Source organism: Pongo pygmaeus, chromosome 10 (genome assembly GCF_028885625.2).
Source record: "Pongo pygmaeus isolate AG05252 chromosome 10, NHGRI_mPonPyg2-v2.0_pri, whole genome shotgun sequence".
Lineage (NCBI taxonomy): Eukaryota > Metazoa > Chordata > Mammalia > Primates > Hominidae > Pongo > Pongo pygmaeus.
This window is the reverse complement of record NC_072383.2, coordinates 79,632,269-79,650,111: the sequence shown is the minus strand read 5'-3', so window position 1 is coordinate 79,650,111 and position 17,843 is coordinate 79,632,269. Positions and strand designations below refer to the sequence as shown.

Genomic DNA, 17,843 nt, shown 5'->3' with positions numbered 1-17,843 from the left:
AGAAACAAAATTCTTTATCCTGAATTTTTTATGATTTAACATTATAATTTAAGCATAAACGTCATTATGGGCTATCACCATGATAATACATGTAAAAATTTGTGAAAAATTTGGTTTAAGCACAGAGAAAAACAGTTAACAAATAAGAAGAAATAAAATATGGAAAGAAAACACCATTTTAAATTTGTGTGTGTGTATGTTTGTGCACGTGTATATACGTAGATAATGTTCACACATATACATACACACATATATATGACACATCTGTGTACATTCATATACATATTTTATGAAATTATCTAAAAATAAATCATCAAAATGTGAATTTAACCAGATTTACTAATTTTGTCTTATTATAAACAGAAGTTTTAAATTTCAATGTTGACATGCCTTTTTGTTCACTTGCCTGTATATCCTATTATCCCAATGGAGTCTAAAAAATGTCTTCATTTGTGTGTGACATCCTCAATGAATTGTGAATTAGCTAAGATAAATTTCTTGATCTTAGAAGAAAGACTCTGAGGTATTCGAAGTTTTTTTTTCTTTTTTCTTGGGATCCTCTAATCCAATATCTAACTGCTAAAACTGACAACACTTGCTGAATGGAGCTTCTCATTTGGGTGCCAAAAAATTCAGAGTTTGTCTCCCAGTTCACCTGCAGAATCATTTCTGCTCTAACTGTAGCTGTTATCTGGCACATCATAGCTCCTCAATAATGATTTGTTGAACAAGTGAGTGAGTGAAAAAATGAGCACTACGATCCTATGCATAGCCAGCTGTGGATTGTCTGGAGGTAAAAGCCCAGGAAGTAGAAGGCCCAGAAGTAGGATGTATGAGTAAACTCAGGAGGACAAGATGGCTGACTAGATGCAGCCAGAAAGCGCTGCTCCCACCAAGAGAGACCAAATTATTAAGTCAGCCACCATAATTTGAGCAGATATTTGGAGAGAAAAAGCTGATAGTGGGTAGAGATGTGACTCTGAAACTGAGGCTGAATAGAAAGGAAGCTGGAAGCCCTACTTAGGGTACCTGATCACTAGGGCCAGTTTCCAGCCACTAATGGCTCATGGGAAAAGGGTGAGTGAGGGAAATGAGATTTGGTTCAGTTTCCCCATGGACCTCTGGGAACCTAGTGACAGGGGACCCTGCATCCCCTATGGACATGTGAGATGTCAGGAGATTTCTCCAGGGAATAGGCAGAGACAGGCCTTGAGATGGCATGGAGCCCAGGAGTTTTTTTGTGCTAGCAGCTCTAGTGAAAAGCAGCCATAAAGGCCCATCACTTGGGCCCGCCTCCCCGCCCCCCAGAGGCATTGGCCCCAGCTGACTTCCGAGCCAGAAGAGAGCTGAACTTTCTTTGCAACAGATGTGACTGGGGCATATCTGTTCTGCAAGCCCTTCCACATGCTGTCCCCTGACCCCCACAGGGCCTGTGCCTAGCTGCCCTGCAGGAATGGGTGCACCCCACAGCCTCCACAGCCTTGCTGAATGTGTTGCTGTATATGAGTACTTTCCAGACAGCACAGGAACACAACAGATACCCTGGCACAGCTAGAACCCAACCCTGAACCACGGATGTCCTGATTCCCCAGGGCTGCTGTGAACAGCTCAGTGCTGTGGCCAGCACTCTGGCAGGGGAGGAATCCCGCTTGCAGGAGAGGAAACCCCAGCTCAGAACACTGAGAGGGGCCAGTTGCTGGGTCCCGGGCCCCAGGTAGGAGTGGGGCGTGCCTACCTCTGAAGAGCTGGTTCATAAACGGTGTGGCATAGCTCCCTAGTCACAACCTTTGCCCAAGAGAGCCTCGTAGCCTGGAACCCCTACCAAAAGAAACTGAGGCACAGCGCTGGTGATTGTAGAGGGCTCTCCACAAGGCCCGAGAGCAGACATGGTGAGGGAGCCATCTTTCTTCCTCAACCACTGCATAGCACACCCGCGAATGCTAGGAAGTAGAAGAGTCGGGGACTAGGTATCAGCCTAGCTACCAGCCATTACTCTTAAGTGCCATCTACAGGATCACAGCCTAAACTACAGCATCAACAATTATCCTGTTAATATATACACCTGTGAAAACAAGCGCACGCATTCACCCACACACAAAAATCCTGTACGAAGGCCTGGTGCTCTGAAAGCATCCAGAAACAAAGCCAAGTGACTATACTCAACTTATACCAAAGTTAAAGGAACATCAAAACTCTCTGATGAGAAAGAATCAATTCTGGAACTCTTGACAATTCAAAAAGACAGTATCCCCTTCTAACAAGTCCACTAGCTCCTCAGCAATGGTTCTTAGCCAGTCTGAAATGACTGAAATGACAAACATAGAATTCAGAATCTGGATGGCAAAAATCTCATCAAGATTCAGGATAAAGTAAACCCATCCAAAAAATCCAGGGAAACTAGTAAAATTATCCAAGATTTGAAATATGAAATAGCCATTTTAAGAAAGAACCAAACTGAACTTCTAAAGCTGGAAAACTCACTGCAAGAATTTCATAGTATAATTTGAAGTATTAACAGCAGAACAGACCAAGCTGAGGAAAGAATCTCAGAGCTTAAAGACCAGTTTTTGAAGCAACTAAGACAAAAAGGAATTGAGAAAAATGAACAAAACCTCTATGAAATGTGGGATTATATAAAGAGAATAAATCTATGACTCATTGGCATCCTGACAAGAAAGAAAGAAAATAAGCAATTTGGAAAATATATTTGCAAATGTAGTCCATGAAAATTCTCCTAATCTCACTACAGAGGTTGACATGAAAATCTAAGAGATACAGATAACCCCAGCTAGATAAGCTGATCATCCCCAAGGCATGTAGATTTTTTTAACAAAAAAATCTTAAAGGCAGCTAGAGATAAAGGTCAAGTCAGGTACAAAAGGAACTTTATCAGACTAGCAAAAGACCTCTTAGCAGAAATCTTACTTTCCAGAAGAGATAGGGAGACTGTTATTAGTGTCCTTAAAAAATCAACCAAGAATTTTAAATCCCACCAAACTAAGCTTCATAAGTGAAGGAGAAATAAAATCCTTCTCAGACAAGCAAATATTGAGAGATTTTTTTTCAACTAGACCAGTTTTACAAGGGATCCCTAAAGGAGTGCTAAACTTAGAATCAAAAGAACAAAACCTGCTACCACAAAAACACATTTAAGTACATAGCCCTCAGGTACTATAAAGCAACTGTAAAATCAAATCTACATAGCAACCAGCTAGCAAAATAATGACAGGATCAAAAATCACACATATCAATATTAACCTTGAATGTAAATGGGGTAAATGTTCCACTTAAAGGACACAGAGTGGCAAACTGGGTAAAAGACAAGATTCAACCTTCTGCTTTCTTCCAGGGACCCATTTCACAGGTAACAACACCCACAGGTTCAAAGTAAAAGAATAAGGAAAGATCTACCATGCAAATGGAAAACAAAAAAGAGAAAGCATCCCTATTTCTATATCAGATGAAACAGACTTTTCACCAATAAAAATTAAGAAGGACAATGAAGGGCATTACATAATATTAATGAGTACAATTGAACAAGGAGACTTAACCATTCTAAATGTATACACACCCAACATTGGAGCACCCAGATTAATAAAACAAGTTCTTCTTGGCCTACGAGAAGACTTAGACAATCACACAGTAATGATGGGAGACTTCAACACCCCACTGACAGCCTTAGATTGTCAAAGCAGAAAAACAACAGAGAAACTGTGGACTTAAACTCAACATTTGACCAATTGGACCTAATAGACATCTACAGAACACTTCACCCAACAACCACAGAATATACATTATTCTCATCTGCACACAGAACATATTTTAAGATTGATGACATGCTTACTCATAACGGAAATCTCAATAAATTAAAAAAATTAAAATCATACCAAGTACATTCTTGGATCACAGTGCAATAAAAATAGAAATTGATAGCAAAAAAATCTAAAGTAAACAAATATATGAAAATTAAACAATTTGCTCCTGAATAATCCCTGGGTGAACATTAAAATAAAAAAATTATTTGAAATTAATGAAAATAGGTATAAAACTTATCCAAATCTCTAGGATACAACTAAAGCAATGTTAAGAGGGAAGTCTATAGCCCTAAATACCTTCATTAAGCAGTTAGAAAGAGTTCAAATTAACACTCTAACTTTGCACTGAAAGGACCTAGGAAAAATAAAAAGAATAAACCAAGCCCAAAACTAGCAGAAGTAAAGAAATAATTAAAATTAGAGAACAATAAAATTGAGATGCAAAAATGTATTTTAAAAATTGATGAAACCAAGATTGTTTTTTGAAAAAATAAACAAGATTGACATATCACTAGCTATATTAGCAAAGAAAAAAATAGAAGATCCAAATAAGTACAGTCAGAAATGACAAAGATGACATTACAACTCATCCCACAGAAACACAAAGGATTCTCGGAGAGTATTACGAGCAACTCTATGCACACAAATTTTAAAATCTAGAAGAAATAGATAAATGCCTGGAAACACATAATTTCCCAAGATTTAATCAGGCAGAGATTGAAACCCTGAAAAGACCCGTACCAAGTTCTGAAATTCAATCAGTAATAAGAAACCTACCAACCAAAAAAGCCCTGGACGAGATGGATTCACAGCTGAATTTTACCAGATCTATAAAGAAGAACTGGTACCAATCCTACTGAAACTATTCCAAAAAATTGAAGTGGAGGGACTCCTCCCTAACTCATTCTATGAAGCCAGAATCAGCCTAATACCAAGATCTAACAGAGACACAACAAAGAAATAAAACTACAGGCCAGTATCCCCTATGATCATAGTTGCAAAAATCCTCAACAGAATACTATAAAACCGAATTCAACAGCACATCAAAAAACTATAACCACAATCAAGTGGGCTTGATTCCTGGGATGCAAGGTTGGTTCAAAATATGTAAATCAATAAATGTGATTCATCACATAAGCAGAATTAAAAGCAAAAACAATGTGATCATCTCAATAGACACAGAAAAAACTTTTGATAAAATTCAACATCTTTTCATGATAAAAACCCCCAACAGACTAGGCATCAAAGGAATATACCTCAAAATAAGAAGAGCCATCTGTAACAAACACACAATCAACATCATACTGAATGAGCAAAAACTAGAACCGTCCTCTTGAGAAATGGAACAAGACAAAGATGTCCATTCTCACCACTCCTATTTGACATAATACGAGAAGACCTAGCCGGAGCATTCAAATAAGAGAAAGAAATAAAAGGCATCCAAATGTGAAAAAAAGTCAAAATATCTCTCTTCAATGATGATATGGTTCTATACTTAGAAAACTCTAAAGACTCTGCCAAAAGGCTACTAGAAATGATAAGTGACTTTAACACAGTTTCAGGATACAAAATCAATGTTAAAAAATCAGTAGCAATTCTATACATCAATAATCTTTAAGCTAAAAGTCAATTCAGAACACAATTCCATTTACAGTAGCCACAAAGAAAATGAAATACGTAGGAATTCAGCTAACCACAGAGTTCAAAGTTCTGTACAAGAGGAACTGCAAAACACTGCTGAAATAAATCAGAGATGACACAAATAAATGGAAAAAACATTCCGTGCTCATGGATTATAGGAACCAATATCATTAAAATGGCCATACACCTGAAGCAATTTACAGATTCAACTACTCCTATCAAACTACCAATGTCATTCTTCACAGAATTAGAGAAAACTATTCTAAAATTCATATGGAACCAAAAACGAGCCCAAATAGCCAAAGCAATCCTAAGCAAAAAGAACAAAGTTGGAGGCATCACACTGCTTGACTTCAAACTATAAGTCTCCAGTAACCAAAACAGCATGGTATTGGTACAAAGACACATAAACCAATGGAACAGAATAGGAAACTCAGAAATAAAGATATCACCTACAACCATCAGATCTTCGACGAGGCTGACAATAGCAAGCCATGAGGAGGTGACTCCCTATTCAATTAATGGTGCTGGGATAACGGGCTAGCCACATGCAGAAGATTGAAACTGGGGCCCTACCTCCCACCTTATATAAAAATTAACTACAGATGGATTAAAGGTTTAAATGTAAGACATCAAACTATAGAAATCCTAAAAGAAAACCCAAGAAATACCATTCTCAACATCGGCATTGGCAAATAATTTTTTGCCGAGTCCCCAAAAGCAATTACAACAAAAGCAAAAATGGACAAATGGTACCTAATTAAACTAAAGAGCTTCTGCACAGTGAAATAAACTATCAAGAAAGTAATCAGACGACCTACAGAATGGGAGGAAATATTTGTGAACTATGTGTCTGACAGAGGTCTAATATACAGAATCTTTAAGGAACTTAACAAGCAAAAAACAAATAACCTCATTAAAAATGGGCAAAGGAAATGAACAGATACTTTTCAAAGGAAGACATACAAGTGGCCAGCAATCATAAAAAATACTGAACATCACTAATCATCAGAGAATTGCAAATGAAAACCACAGTGAAATACGATCTCACACCAGGCAAAATGGCTATTACTACAAAGTCAGGAAACAATAGATGCTGGCGATGCTGTGGATAAAGAGAACGCTTATTCACTATTGGTGGGAATGTAAAGGAGTTCAGCCTCTGTGAAAAGCAGTTTGGAGATATTTCAAATAACTTAAAAGAGAGCTACAATTCAACCCAGCCATCCCATTACTGGGTATATACTCAAAGGAAAATCAATCATTATATCAAAAAGTTACATGGACTCATATGTTCAGTGTCATTTTATTCACAATGGCAAATACATGGAATCAACCTGGTTGCCCACCAATGGTGGACTGGATAGAGAAAATGTGCTCCATATACACTATGGAATACTATGCAGCCATATAAAAATAATTAATCTTGTCCTTTGCAGAAACATAGATGGAGCTGGAGGCCATAATCTTAAGTGAATTAGCACACAAACAGAAAACCAAATACTGCATTTTCTCACTTATAAGTGGGAGCTAAGCATTGAGTACACAGGGACGTCAACATAGGAGCAATTGACACTGTAGACTACTATAGTGGGAAGGGATGGAGTGTAGCGTGGGTTGAAAAACTACTTATTGGCTACTATGCTCACTACCTGGGTGCAATACACTCATGTAACAAATCTGCACATGTATCCCCTGAATCTGAAATAAAAGTTGAGAAAATAAATCATAAACTCAGGGTTTTGGCTATCTGCAAAGGGTCATTTTTGCTGCATATTGTAGAATTCATGATATAAAGCTAAGGGTACAGATACTGTTAGAAGTGGATAAATATGAAGATAGATTAAATAGAGATAGAGAGATTATAGACAGATGATATAGACAGACAGATAGATAGATAGATAGATAGATAGATAGATAGATAGATAGATAAATAGCTGGATGGATGGATAGATAGATAGACAGGATAGTGATGTTACATATTTAACTAGCGTTCATATATTATCCATATAAATTTACTAGGATGTATTGTCCATCTGGGCTGCAAATTTCATTCCATATGGCATGAATTTTAACTGAATGTTTGCTTGGAAAATGCTTTATTATCCTGTAGTGCTACCATGCAAAGTGTAATATCTATTTCCTCCCCTCGCCTCCTCTCTCCTCTCCCTTTTCTCTCTCATCTTCATCTTTCCCATTTACCTACTTTCATCTTTCTCTCTCTTTCACCACTGTTCTTCTCTTCCTTCTTCCCCCCGTTGTTCTTTCAGTATGACCATTTTCCCCTGACCATTTATCAGAAATTAACATAAAATAAGCAGCCTTTTCAGTGTATTTATTTAAATCCCCAAATTCTTACCATTTTAGCAAAATTTTGAGCTTTACCCACAAATGAATGAAAGAAAGGCTATATCAAATTGCTGGTCTTAATACAGAATATATCTCACAACTATTTCTTAAAACAAAATTATTTTCCAGGCTTATAAAAATATGTGAGTTGAATTTCCTGATATAAAAGCATAGGCTCTAAGTATTTTTTGAACATTGATTAACACCAAGCTGATAACATGCATTTCAGATGGCATAGGAGTAATTGTTCCTAAGGGCACAAGGGTGTATTAGATAATTTTTGGGGGTCTTCTCTTAATTCTATTAAGAACAAATGTCTGGCTTCAGGATTTTTAATTTACTCCGTTTTAAGTTAAGTATAGTTTAGTCATACTTTTACTGTTTCATTTTCAATTCCTTTCTGTAAAAATTCAGGTGGTTGGGATAGCTAATATTAAATTTCCTGAAGCTCAACTTCATAATTTACCTCTCTTGAAAAAGACACATCTTAAGAAATTTTTGGTAGTGGTCTGTCTGTAGCGATTAAAATGGGTATGTTATTTACCCTTCACATAAGGTGGTAGCCATTGCCTGAAAACCAATGATTGATAACATAAGCACATTAAATTTTATTTGAGGTGTGATATTGTAATATATATATATATAATTTTCAATTGAAATAGTTTTATGATAAATTGAAAGCAATCAAACTAAGAATGAAGTTTCTTCACAACCAAAAATAATCTTGGAAAGCTATTTGGCAAACTAAAGAAAGATGTTAAAATATACTAACCAAAAGTGTGAAAATGTGACTCAACATTTCATATCTTTTTTTTTCCCAAACAGTAATGTTCTAATTTTATTTGATTTTATAGGAAAAGGATGATGACCAGATTAAGTGTCTTTTACTAATTTTACTTGAAAAAACTGTTTGTAAATACAAACACACACCTAGCACAATTACCTCTTATGTTCTGAAATGCTTTCAGCCATATTTTCCCAACCATTCCATGCCATTTCATTTTGTTTCAAACATTGATACTCTTTTTGGAAAGCCTTTAACCTCCTGCTTTTGCCATGGTCACCCTGACATATGCCTGGAGTTCAGTGGTTTCCAGATGAACTCAGTATACGTTACATCAAGTCAATGGTTAGCATTTGTCAAACTACATTGCAGTTGTTTTGCTACTTAACTACCTCTCCTTAGCTGGTATCTCTCCCACAAAATTTAAAGTTCCTGAAGCACTGATATTGTATCTGATAATCCTGTCCCCAAAGCCTGGAAACAATACCAGGCAAATTTAAGGCATTTGGTAATTAGTCTTTGATTAATGCATAGTTGAATAAATAAATAAACGAATAAATGTGGAAGAGAAAGGAAAACAGTAAGGGACAGGTGTAATGGACAGGGCTTTTTTTTTCTTTAGTCAGAATAGTGATTCTGTCCTTGAAAAAGGCATTCTACTTTCTTAAATATCAATGTTCTCATATGTAAAATCAATATATTACCCAGGCCAAATGACAGTGTATGGCTCAAATTAAATGCCATGTGTCCATGTCTGACACATAAGTACTGAATGTTAGTTCTTTTTTCCTTTCTATATTTTCAGGTAATGTAGCCCATGAAGTCACCCTAATTAATAAGCCTAAATTAATGTCCACATTTGTTTATATTCTTTAGAATGGATTTGATATATATAATGCTCTTAAAGTAATTTTTCAAAAGGTGTATCTGTTTTGTTCCTCCAATATAATAAAAGCTCCTCAAATGTAAACCTACTTTTGTGTTTACCATGAGTACGAAGGCCATGGTAAACACAAGACTAACTTCTGGTTTACCAACAACAGTCTTTGTATCTATTGTCTGAAATAATAATTGATCGTTCTTCTTTTCCCCTCAAATATGTGCCAGTTATACTATAAATTATCCACTATATGTGATTAATAGCCATAGCTCTCTAGGGGTAACTGTACTATTTTTAAAAAATGTTTTATTTAACAAAACATGTTTAAAATCAATTTTGCTAAATGTAAATATCAAAAACTATAATTTTAAAATGAATGAATAAGACTACATATATATAAATTATATGTTTGAATTGACATATTTTCATTTTTCTAAGTAACTATTCCGGTGAATGGTTTGAGCAAGTCCCCATTTCCAGACCTTTTATGGTGACACCTTTCTCTTTAATTACCAATTCATTTAAAAAATTCAATAAAATCTTAAACACAAACTTATGAGGAAAGAATTAGTTTTTTAATTGAGTAACTGAACATAGTTTGTAAACACTGTATTTACTTATTATTTTATTCTTGTGAAATTTGGAACTTCCTGAAACCCATTATATCAAATAGCACTAGCAATTTGGAGAATATGATTGCTTTTGAGAATGTATTCTTTGTATTTTTCATGTAAATAAAGGTGAAGAAAAGGCTGGGTGTGGTGGCTCATGATCAACAATTTGGGAGGCTGATGCAGTAGGATCTCTTGAGGCCAGGAGTTTGAGACCAGCCTAGGCAAACATAGCAAGACCCTGTCTCTATAAAAAATAAAATAAAATAAATAGTCAGGTGTGGTGGCACACTCCTGTAGTCCCAGCTACTAGGGACACTGTGGATCACTTGAGCCCAGGAGTTCAATGCTGCAATGAGCTGTGCTCACATCACTGCACTCCAGCCTGGGCGACAAGAACAAGACCTTCCCTCTCTCTCTAAAAAAAAAGGTGAAACAGAGAATGGAGACAAATTAGGGTCTTACTACCTTTATTTTATTTAAATGTTACAGAAGACTTTGAGCAAGGCAATATTATCCTCATTTCATAAGTGAGGAGATTGAGGCTTATTAAGGAACAATGAACTCAGCGTGGTCACTGAATTTTTTCCTTCACATTCTGAGCATATGCTGAAGTTTTGAATTTCTAATAAGACTATGGCCAAGCTGATTTTTAATTTTTGATTAGATTGATTAGAAATGATGCTTAAAGCAATTACTTAGCCATATTGTATAAGCAGCACATTCATTGAGTCAACATTTATCAACCACCTGAAACGTATTTGATTGCAGGGATAGATGTTTGATAATTATTTAAAATTAAGGTATGAAGACTGTCCAAGAAATACAAGGACATGGATATTTGCAAGGGATTCATTTTCTTCTTCTATATGTACCCTTTTCTAAAATTTATTATTCTGAGAACAGTGCTGCAATTAAGGAGTTCTGTCTGCATTTAAATCAATCTTCTCTTTCAGAGTGTATATTTCTCATGAATCTTAACTGTGTTGCATTACCCCAGGGTCTCAAAACTTCAAGGACCAAGATAAGAAACCACTCAAATTATAGATTTAGGTGTTAGGAAAGTGAATGACTTTAATAGCTACATAACAAATCCTTTTCGAAAGCCAGATGTTTTCTGGTTGTTAGCTTTCAACAAAATTGGAGGTTGACTTAATCAAGGTATTTAATGATTATTATAAAATATATTTTTATTCTAGTATATATGCAGAAGAAATTAGAAAATTTGAGTAATATTGCTGATAAAAACCATAACAACAACACAACCTTTTTTCTTTTCCATCTATTTACTTCTGGGAACAGAGTTTCTCAACAATAAATCTACGAAACTGATAATTAGGACTCTGTCTAATTCTAATAGGATGTTTGAATTGAAACATAAGCTAGTTTAAAAAAGATAAAACTCCAGTTGTATCATACAAACATACATTTTTTGTATTATCCAGACATAATATTGTATTTTCTATGTTTATCAGCATTTTAATATATTTATTCTGTTCTGGTACATTGCATGGTAATAATATTTGTGAATGCTACTCATTTCAAGAGATACGTTTTAACACTTACAACCATATAGTCATTTAAAATTTAAAAATAAAAATATTTTAAGTGTATATTATATATTTTTGCAGCAACAAAATATAATATTACTGACAAAATACTTTAAGGCACACAGTATAGAAAGATAGTACAATATAGTAAAATAAAATTATGTGCAGGAGAAAACGAAAAAAGTTGAAGGAATAAAAGGGATGGTATAAAATTTCAATTTTTAAGAGCTCTTTAGTTTTTTAATAGAAGATGGGCATTAAATTGCTAGATCATCTTTATTCCATTTGATGCATTTAAATGAGTATAATCTGTCAATACCTACAAGGTACTGTAATTTAAATCTCTTAAAATATTTAAATTTTGACAAAGAGAGACTTCATAGTTTTTCAAACTGTATGCACCTAAGGGTACAAACCAACCAGGTTTGGAAAGTACAGTACTAGATGAAATGTTGGGCATGGAACTTAGCACAGCTCTGAGCCTACTCCAAGACTGTTCAGTTCCTGCCCATCAGGACTTCTTGGGCCTGGCTGAATGGGGCTTCCCTACAGAAAAAAAAAAAAAAGTGTCAGATGTCCCTGACTAAATTTAATACTTATTATTTCCTTTAGGCAGTTAACATGAGGTAAAGGGATGTGTTTTTTAGTGAGACAGACACTTCTCCATCCTCCAGCAACTCCAACTCTCATGGCTTTCAGAATGAGAATGATGGGACCGTACCTTGATATACAAGCTTTGGCCTCAACCACGATGGACAAGGAATAATTCTACATCTTGAAAATGTTTAGACCTGGACAACACCTTCCGTATTGCTACCAGGCAGAAGAGAAAATTGAGTTGTTTCCAAATAGACATTCAGAATTACGAGATAACATTATTATCAAAATAATCATAGGAAAAAAATGTTCTGGAAAAATTGTATACTTTGGCAATTTCAGTAATGTTTAGAATAAAGCATTGTACTTAAAATAATTATATATTAGTAGTACTATTTCTCCCTCCTGCCTCTTTTAACATTAACCTATACTATTTTCCTCTCCTCCCCCACCAAAGAAATATGAAAAAGAAAGTGTATTCTTATTGGCTGGAAAGCGTCATAATTCTCAGCTAAAATAAAATAGTTTTCTGGCTGATGCAAATGCAGCAAATACATGAGATTATATTAAGAATATGTGATATTTTACCAAAAACATTTGATTTATGAGTTCCTCTACAATAACAAGGGATCTGGTGAATTTTCTGATCTCAATTGTGTTAGACCCAGTTTACAGGCAAACATAAAAGTACATGGAGTTTATATTTGCATCGTAAAAACCTATTTGACAAACATTTTTTTTTTCTTAAAACTTGGCTCTTAAACCTTGAAGTTTCTGTTTGAGAGATTATTTCTACTCATAGCTCTGTGGGGAACATGAGTTACATGGCCTCGCTAACCATAAGAGGAAGATCCTAACACCTATCTTAGAATATTTCACATATATAACTTATTTCCACAGCTAGTAAATCTATATAGTCATTTAAAAAATTTGATGATCACTTGAATAAATCCCATGTGGACTAAGATATCAGAAGGGAAAATATTAATTTGAAAAAATTGAATAATATAGCTGCTTAAAAATTACTGGAAAATAAAACATAAATTTTCAAGTTTACTCAATAATAATTAGAGTTATAGTCAAGGAAATACATAGTTTCAGCAAATCATAAGTGATTTATGCAAGAGAAAACCATTTTTAAAAAATAATCATTGAGTGCTCTAAAAACAAAAGGATGGGAGCATGTCAAGGGACACAGGAGACAACCTGAAATAAAGGAGCTACCAATGATTAAAGCTGGGACAATATGAAAAACAAATTCAATTATGTAATATTAAATTTCAAACCAGAGTGTAAAGTAAATATACATGAGTCTATACTGTTGTAAGTAAATAACTGAAAAAGTAAATAATTGAAGGAAAAGAGGCCAGCCATTACAGAAGAAATCTATTTAATATATGTAGGTGCTCTCTCTTCCAGGGGGCCAAGCTTAATTTCCACCATTTCTTACCACCCCTGTTGAGGGTATACTACTTTCCAAATAACAGAATATGGGAAAGGGAAAATAATAACTTTATAGTAGAGAAACCAGGCAAAAACTTTGTTTGTCAAATGACAAACATCATTAATAATGTTATGTGGATGTCATGTACCACTAATATGATGTGATTGAGGACACTTCGCCTCTGTGGTGTGCTTATCCATTCATAGCCCAGTGTAATCAGGATGAAAACAGGCAAACATGTATGATTTCATGGGATTAGGGGATATTCTATGGTACATTTGGCCAATTCTTTTCCAGACCATCAAGGTCATGAGAAACAAAGAAAAGCTGTCACACACCAAAAGAAACTGGAGAGACATGACAACTAAGTAAATATGGTATCCTGAATTTGAACCTAAAATACAAAGAGCACATTAATGCAATACTAGTAAAATCCAAGTAAAGTATTGAGTTTAGTTAATAATAATACACTAACAACAGTTTCTTAGTTTTGACAAGTGTCCCATAGTTAATGTAAGATAACAGTTAGAAAAACTGAATGAAGGATATACAGGAATTCTCTGTACTTTCTTTGCAGATTTTCTATAAATCAGAAATTATTCCCAAATTAAGATTTTATTAAAATAATTTTCTGGTTTATTTAGCAGCTTGCTAGTTAAATAATGACCTACACACTTAATTTATCAGAATGTAGGAGTCCCATCTAAAGAATTGAGGATCACTTTTCTGCATCCTTTCCATTGATGTTATAAACTCCATGCATAATTGGAGAATCAGAAATACTAATGAATAATAATTTAGGTTGTAAGTGTAAATCATCATCCTTTACAGCCTTCAGGTTTAAAGTAGGTGGTTTTTATTATGTATGACTATGTCATCTTAGATACATTCACAAAGACACCACTTTTGACTTATTCTGTTTCCTATCATACTGAAGTCTCCACATTTGAACCATGTGTAAATGGAACATTTATTTTTACCTCTAAAAGTTGTCAAGACATCTGAATATGATCTTTTATACAAATTGAAGAATTTGTTAAAGATACACAAAAAGAACATATTTTGCAACAAAACCTACACGTTTGCATTCAATATTTTTGGATTTTTGAGTTGAAAATCTTCATGTGTATTAAATATTTGTTATTAATACTTGTATGCATATATGTATATGAAATAAGGTTGTGATTATTTAAAACAAATAAATATGTGGTACTTTTTGAAGCACTGATTGTCAAACATAATGATTTTTTAGCTAAGATGGGGGAAATGAGATAATAATAATTACATTCGTATTCATGATGTTCTATAGCAGTTCAGAAAAGTGGAAAATATTTGGTACATTTTATTTGATAGTACTCCTAGTATATACAGTCTTACTGAATTGTATGCAATTGCCTCTCAATGTCCGGACCAGCTGTAACAGCTGTAATATACTTTGATCTATAAATTATAAAAGAACTCCCTTTAAAAAAAAAAAAAAGGCTTTGTAAAAAAAAAAATTACATCTTGTTGAAAAGTCTGGGAGTGACTAAAAGATTTAGAAAGATACAGAAATAAGGGTGATAAAACAGCAATTTATTACTAAATAGAGCTTTAAACAGTATATGAAACATGCTTCAGGTTAGTCAGAAGAGGTCCTCTGAATACACTGTGCATGATTCCCTGAAATGAAACTGTATGTTATTGGTTAACCAGGATATTTAGCATAATCACTCTGCTAGACTGTGGTGGAGGGAGGTGATTATCACTGAGAACAGATGGGCAGGTCCACAGCACTGCCAGATTCTGCACAAGCTCCATTTATCGTTGGTTCTTGCTTTTTTGCTTCTGTGTTTTTAATTTTTTTAAAAAAACATTGTATGTTCTAGAGAACTAGCTTCACAAAAGGTCTGTGGCTGATGATCCTTCAGCTAAGATTTCAAATGTAGAAGAACGATTCAAAATGCTATCACTGTGTATCTAAGAAGGATGGGGCAGATTTCATTTTACCCTCTAGTCTCCCTCAATGCATGCACGGATTTATCTGTACGCTAAGCTCTCTGCTCTGCATCTGTAGCTCCTTGTGGATTATATTGTCTCAGTGATCAGAAATGATTTTCTCGGATATGAACACCGTTTCTGGCTCCCCTAAAGTGCATCCTCCTAATGGGACCCGGTTTTACACTTTTCAAGTAAGTGTGCTTTAAATGGCTTCACTACTTAGTAAGTTAATGTATTGTCAAACTTTTAACAAAGTGCTATATAAAGGAAGAAAGACTTAAAAAGGGTGGAAGTATTGAAGAAAATGTATGGAATGAATAATGTGCATGTCAGTTTAATCTACTTTAAACTGTGGGTATAGGATGGCATTAGGAGTCTCTGTGAATTAAAAATAGTGAACACAATTTCCCACAGGAGTTTTTAAATCTGCTACAGTGTCATCCTTGAAGGTTTATGGGATGTGTTGTGTCTCCTGATATTGTTATTTATGGTTATAATATGGTAAACATTGTAGAGTTACTTTCCTTGTGCATTGCAGAAAGAGTAAGATTAAAACACATTTTATGAACTTTGCAAACTAAGTCCTCTTGGCTTAGAAAAATATTTTGCATTTCATATACACAGTTTAACATAATTCCCATTATTTAATTTTCTTATGTGTATAACATAAGAACAATAAATAATACAGGATGTTTAAGAACCAAGGTTTAGTATGCTTTCCAATTTGAAATAGAGTGGAAACTCATTAAGATGGAAGATTTTCTGTGTTATCGAAAAGTCAAAATGATTTATAATATAAATGTGAGTTCCAAAGCTGTTACCTACTAAATGTATTTCAATTGCCTGTGAATAAATCAGCCATCAGTCTAGAAAATGGCTAGGTCTAAACTAGATCAGATTCTATCTTCTTTTTATCTTCAAATTGTGCCTTTCATTACTAAGGTTTACTTTGTAATTCAGTCATATCATCGTTACATGAAAAGGGAACATGAAACTCTTTTCCCTGTATATTTTACATTATGGAAACATAAACAGCCTGACATTTAATTATTTTGGCTGTATAATTATACTATACTTGGAGAAAATAAGTATAATGGCCTAGAGAATTAATATAATAAAGGTGGTCAGAATTTTTTAAAGGGATCTCTAAATAAATGCACATCTGAATTATAAGTCTCTTGCCTTTGCAAACTGTAGGCAGTAGATATAATTACTCTTTCTCTCTCCCCTTTCTATACTTCTATTTTTAATTCTGTTGCTTCTTCTGTTTTACACTGATGTCTACTGATAGTGCAAGTCTGTGGTTTTACAAAATATATTCTCTTTCTACTGGTGATCTGCTTATTGTGGCAGTGATTCAAAATGCAAGTGCCCTGGGGCTGTTGTACAGAATTATTACTTTTTTTCTCCTCTGTACACTGAGATATAAACACCTCTTACAATATCCTGCAGCTTGCTCTTTGGGTAGCATTTGACATTAGGTATTCTACTTCAGTCTCTTAAAGTTTAAGGGTCAGTTCATTCCATATGCTTGGTCATGACAGAGGCTTTTTACAATTCTTTCAGTAAAGATCTTACTGACACCTTTCTTGGCAGGTGACTTTCTTTGAAAACACACTGCAACAATTTTTAACTATCCCCTTTTTGTTAATAATAACATATTCTTGTAAAAACAATAGGAATTAAGATATAAATTTTACCAAACATAAACTCTGTTCTTCTACATTTTTAATTTCCTAAAATATTTGATCCTGAGGTCTATAACAGACAATATGTGTTTAAGTTTTGATGTTTATCTTTTTGTTGCTATTGTTGTTTGTTTTTGCCTTTGGTGGAAGAAAGAGAGAAAGATGGTTTTTAAAGCACAAAGATTAAGGTATATAATGGTCAACTCTTGGCTTTTTTTTCCAAAAGAAAGTATTAAATAATTATCACAATTATACTGAATGATTATTGAATTATATATTGATTATAAAGAATTAAATGATTTTCTTACCTATATACATTAACCCATATTGAGGCAGCATATTTTCTTTGGTTGAAATGCTATAAAAACAAATGAGATGCTGTAAAGTAACAGACCATTTGTCAAAAACTGTATCTTGGGAAAATGATTAAATTTTCAAAAATGGTTGTCATTATGAAATGGCGCAAATGTACTTCTAAAATGATTCTGCATCAAGGAGTTGGGA

General features: G+C 34.3%; 1 protein-coding gene across 15 annotated transcripts in view; it reads left to right on the top strand.

Annotated features, from left to right (window-relative positions):
- PPFIA2 (PTPRF interacting protein alpha 2) overlaps nucleotides 1–17,843 on the top strand; it is a 497,964-nt gene that overhangs the window by 150,693 nt on the left and 329,428 nt on the right. For 3 of the 15 annotated variants that reach the window (XM_054442752.2, XM_054442751.2, XM_054442750.2), the window contains exon 1: nucleotides 15,528–15,842. The exons of the other annotated variants lie outside the window; for them this stretch is intronic. In XM_054442752.2, the coding sequence (XP_054298727.1) occupies nucleotides 15,762–15,842 (81 nt within the window). In that variant the 5' untranslated portion in view covers nucleotides 15,528–15,761. Of the gene's footprint in view, nucleotides 1–15,527; nucleotides 15,843–17,843 lie in introns of those variants that run through there. 15 annotated transcript variants of the gene reach the window in all.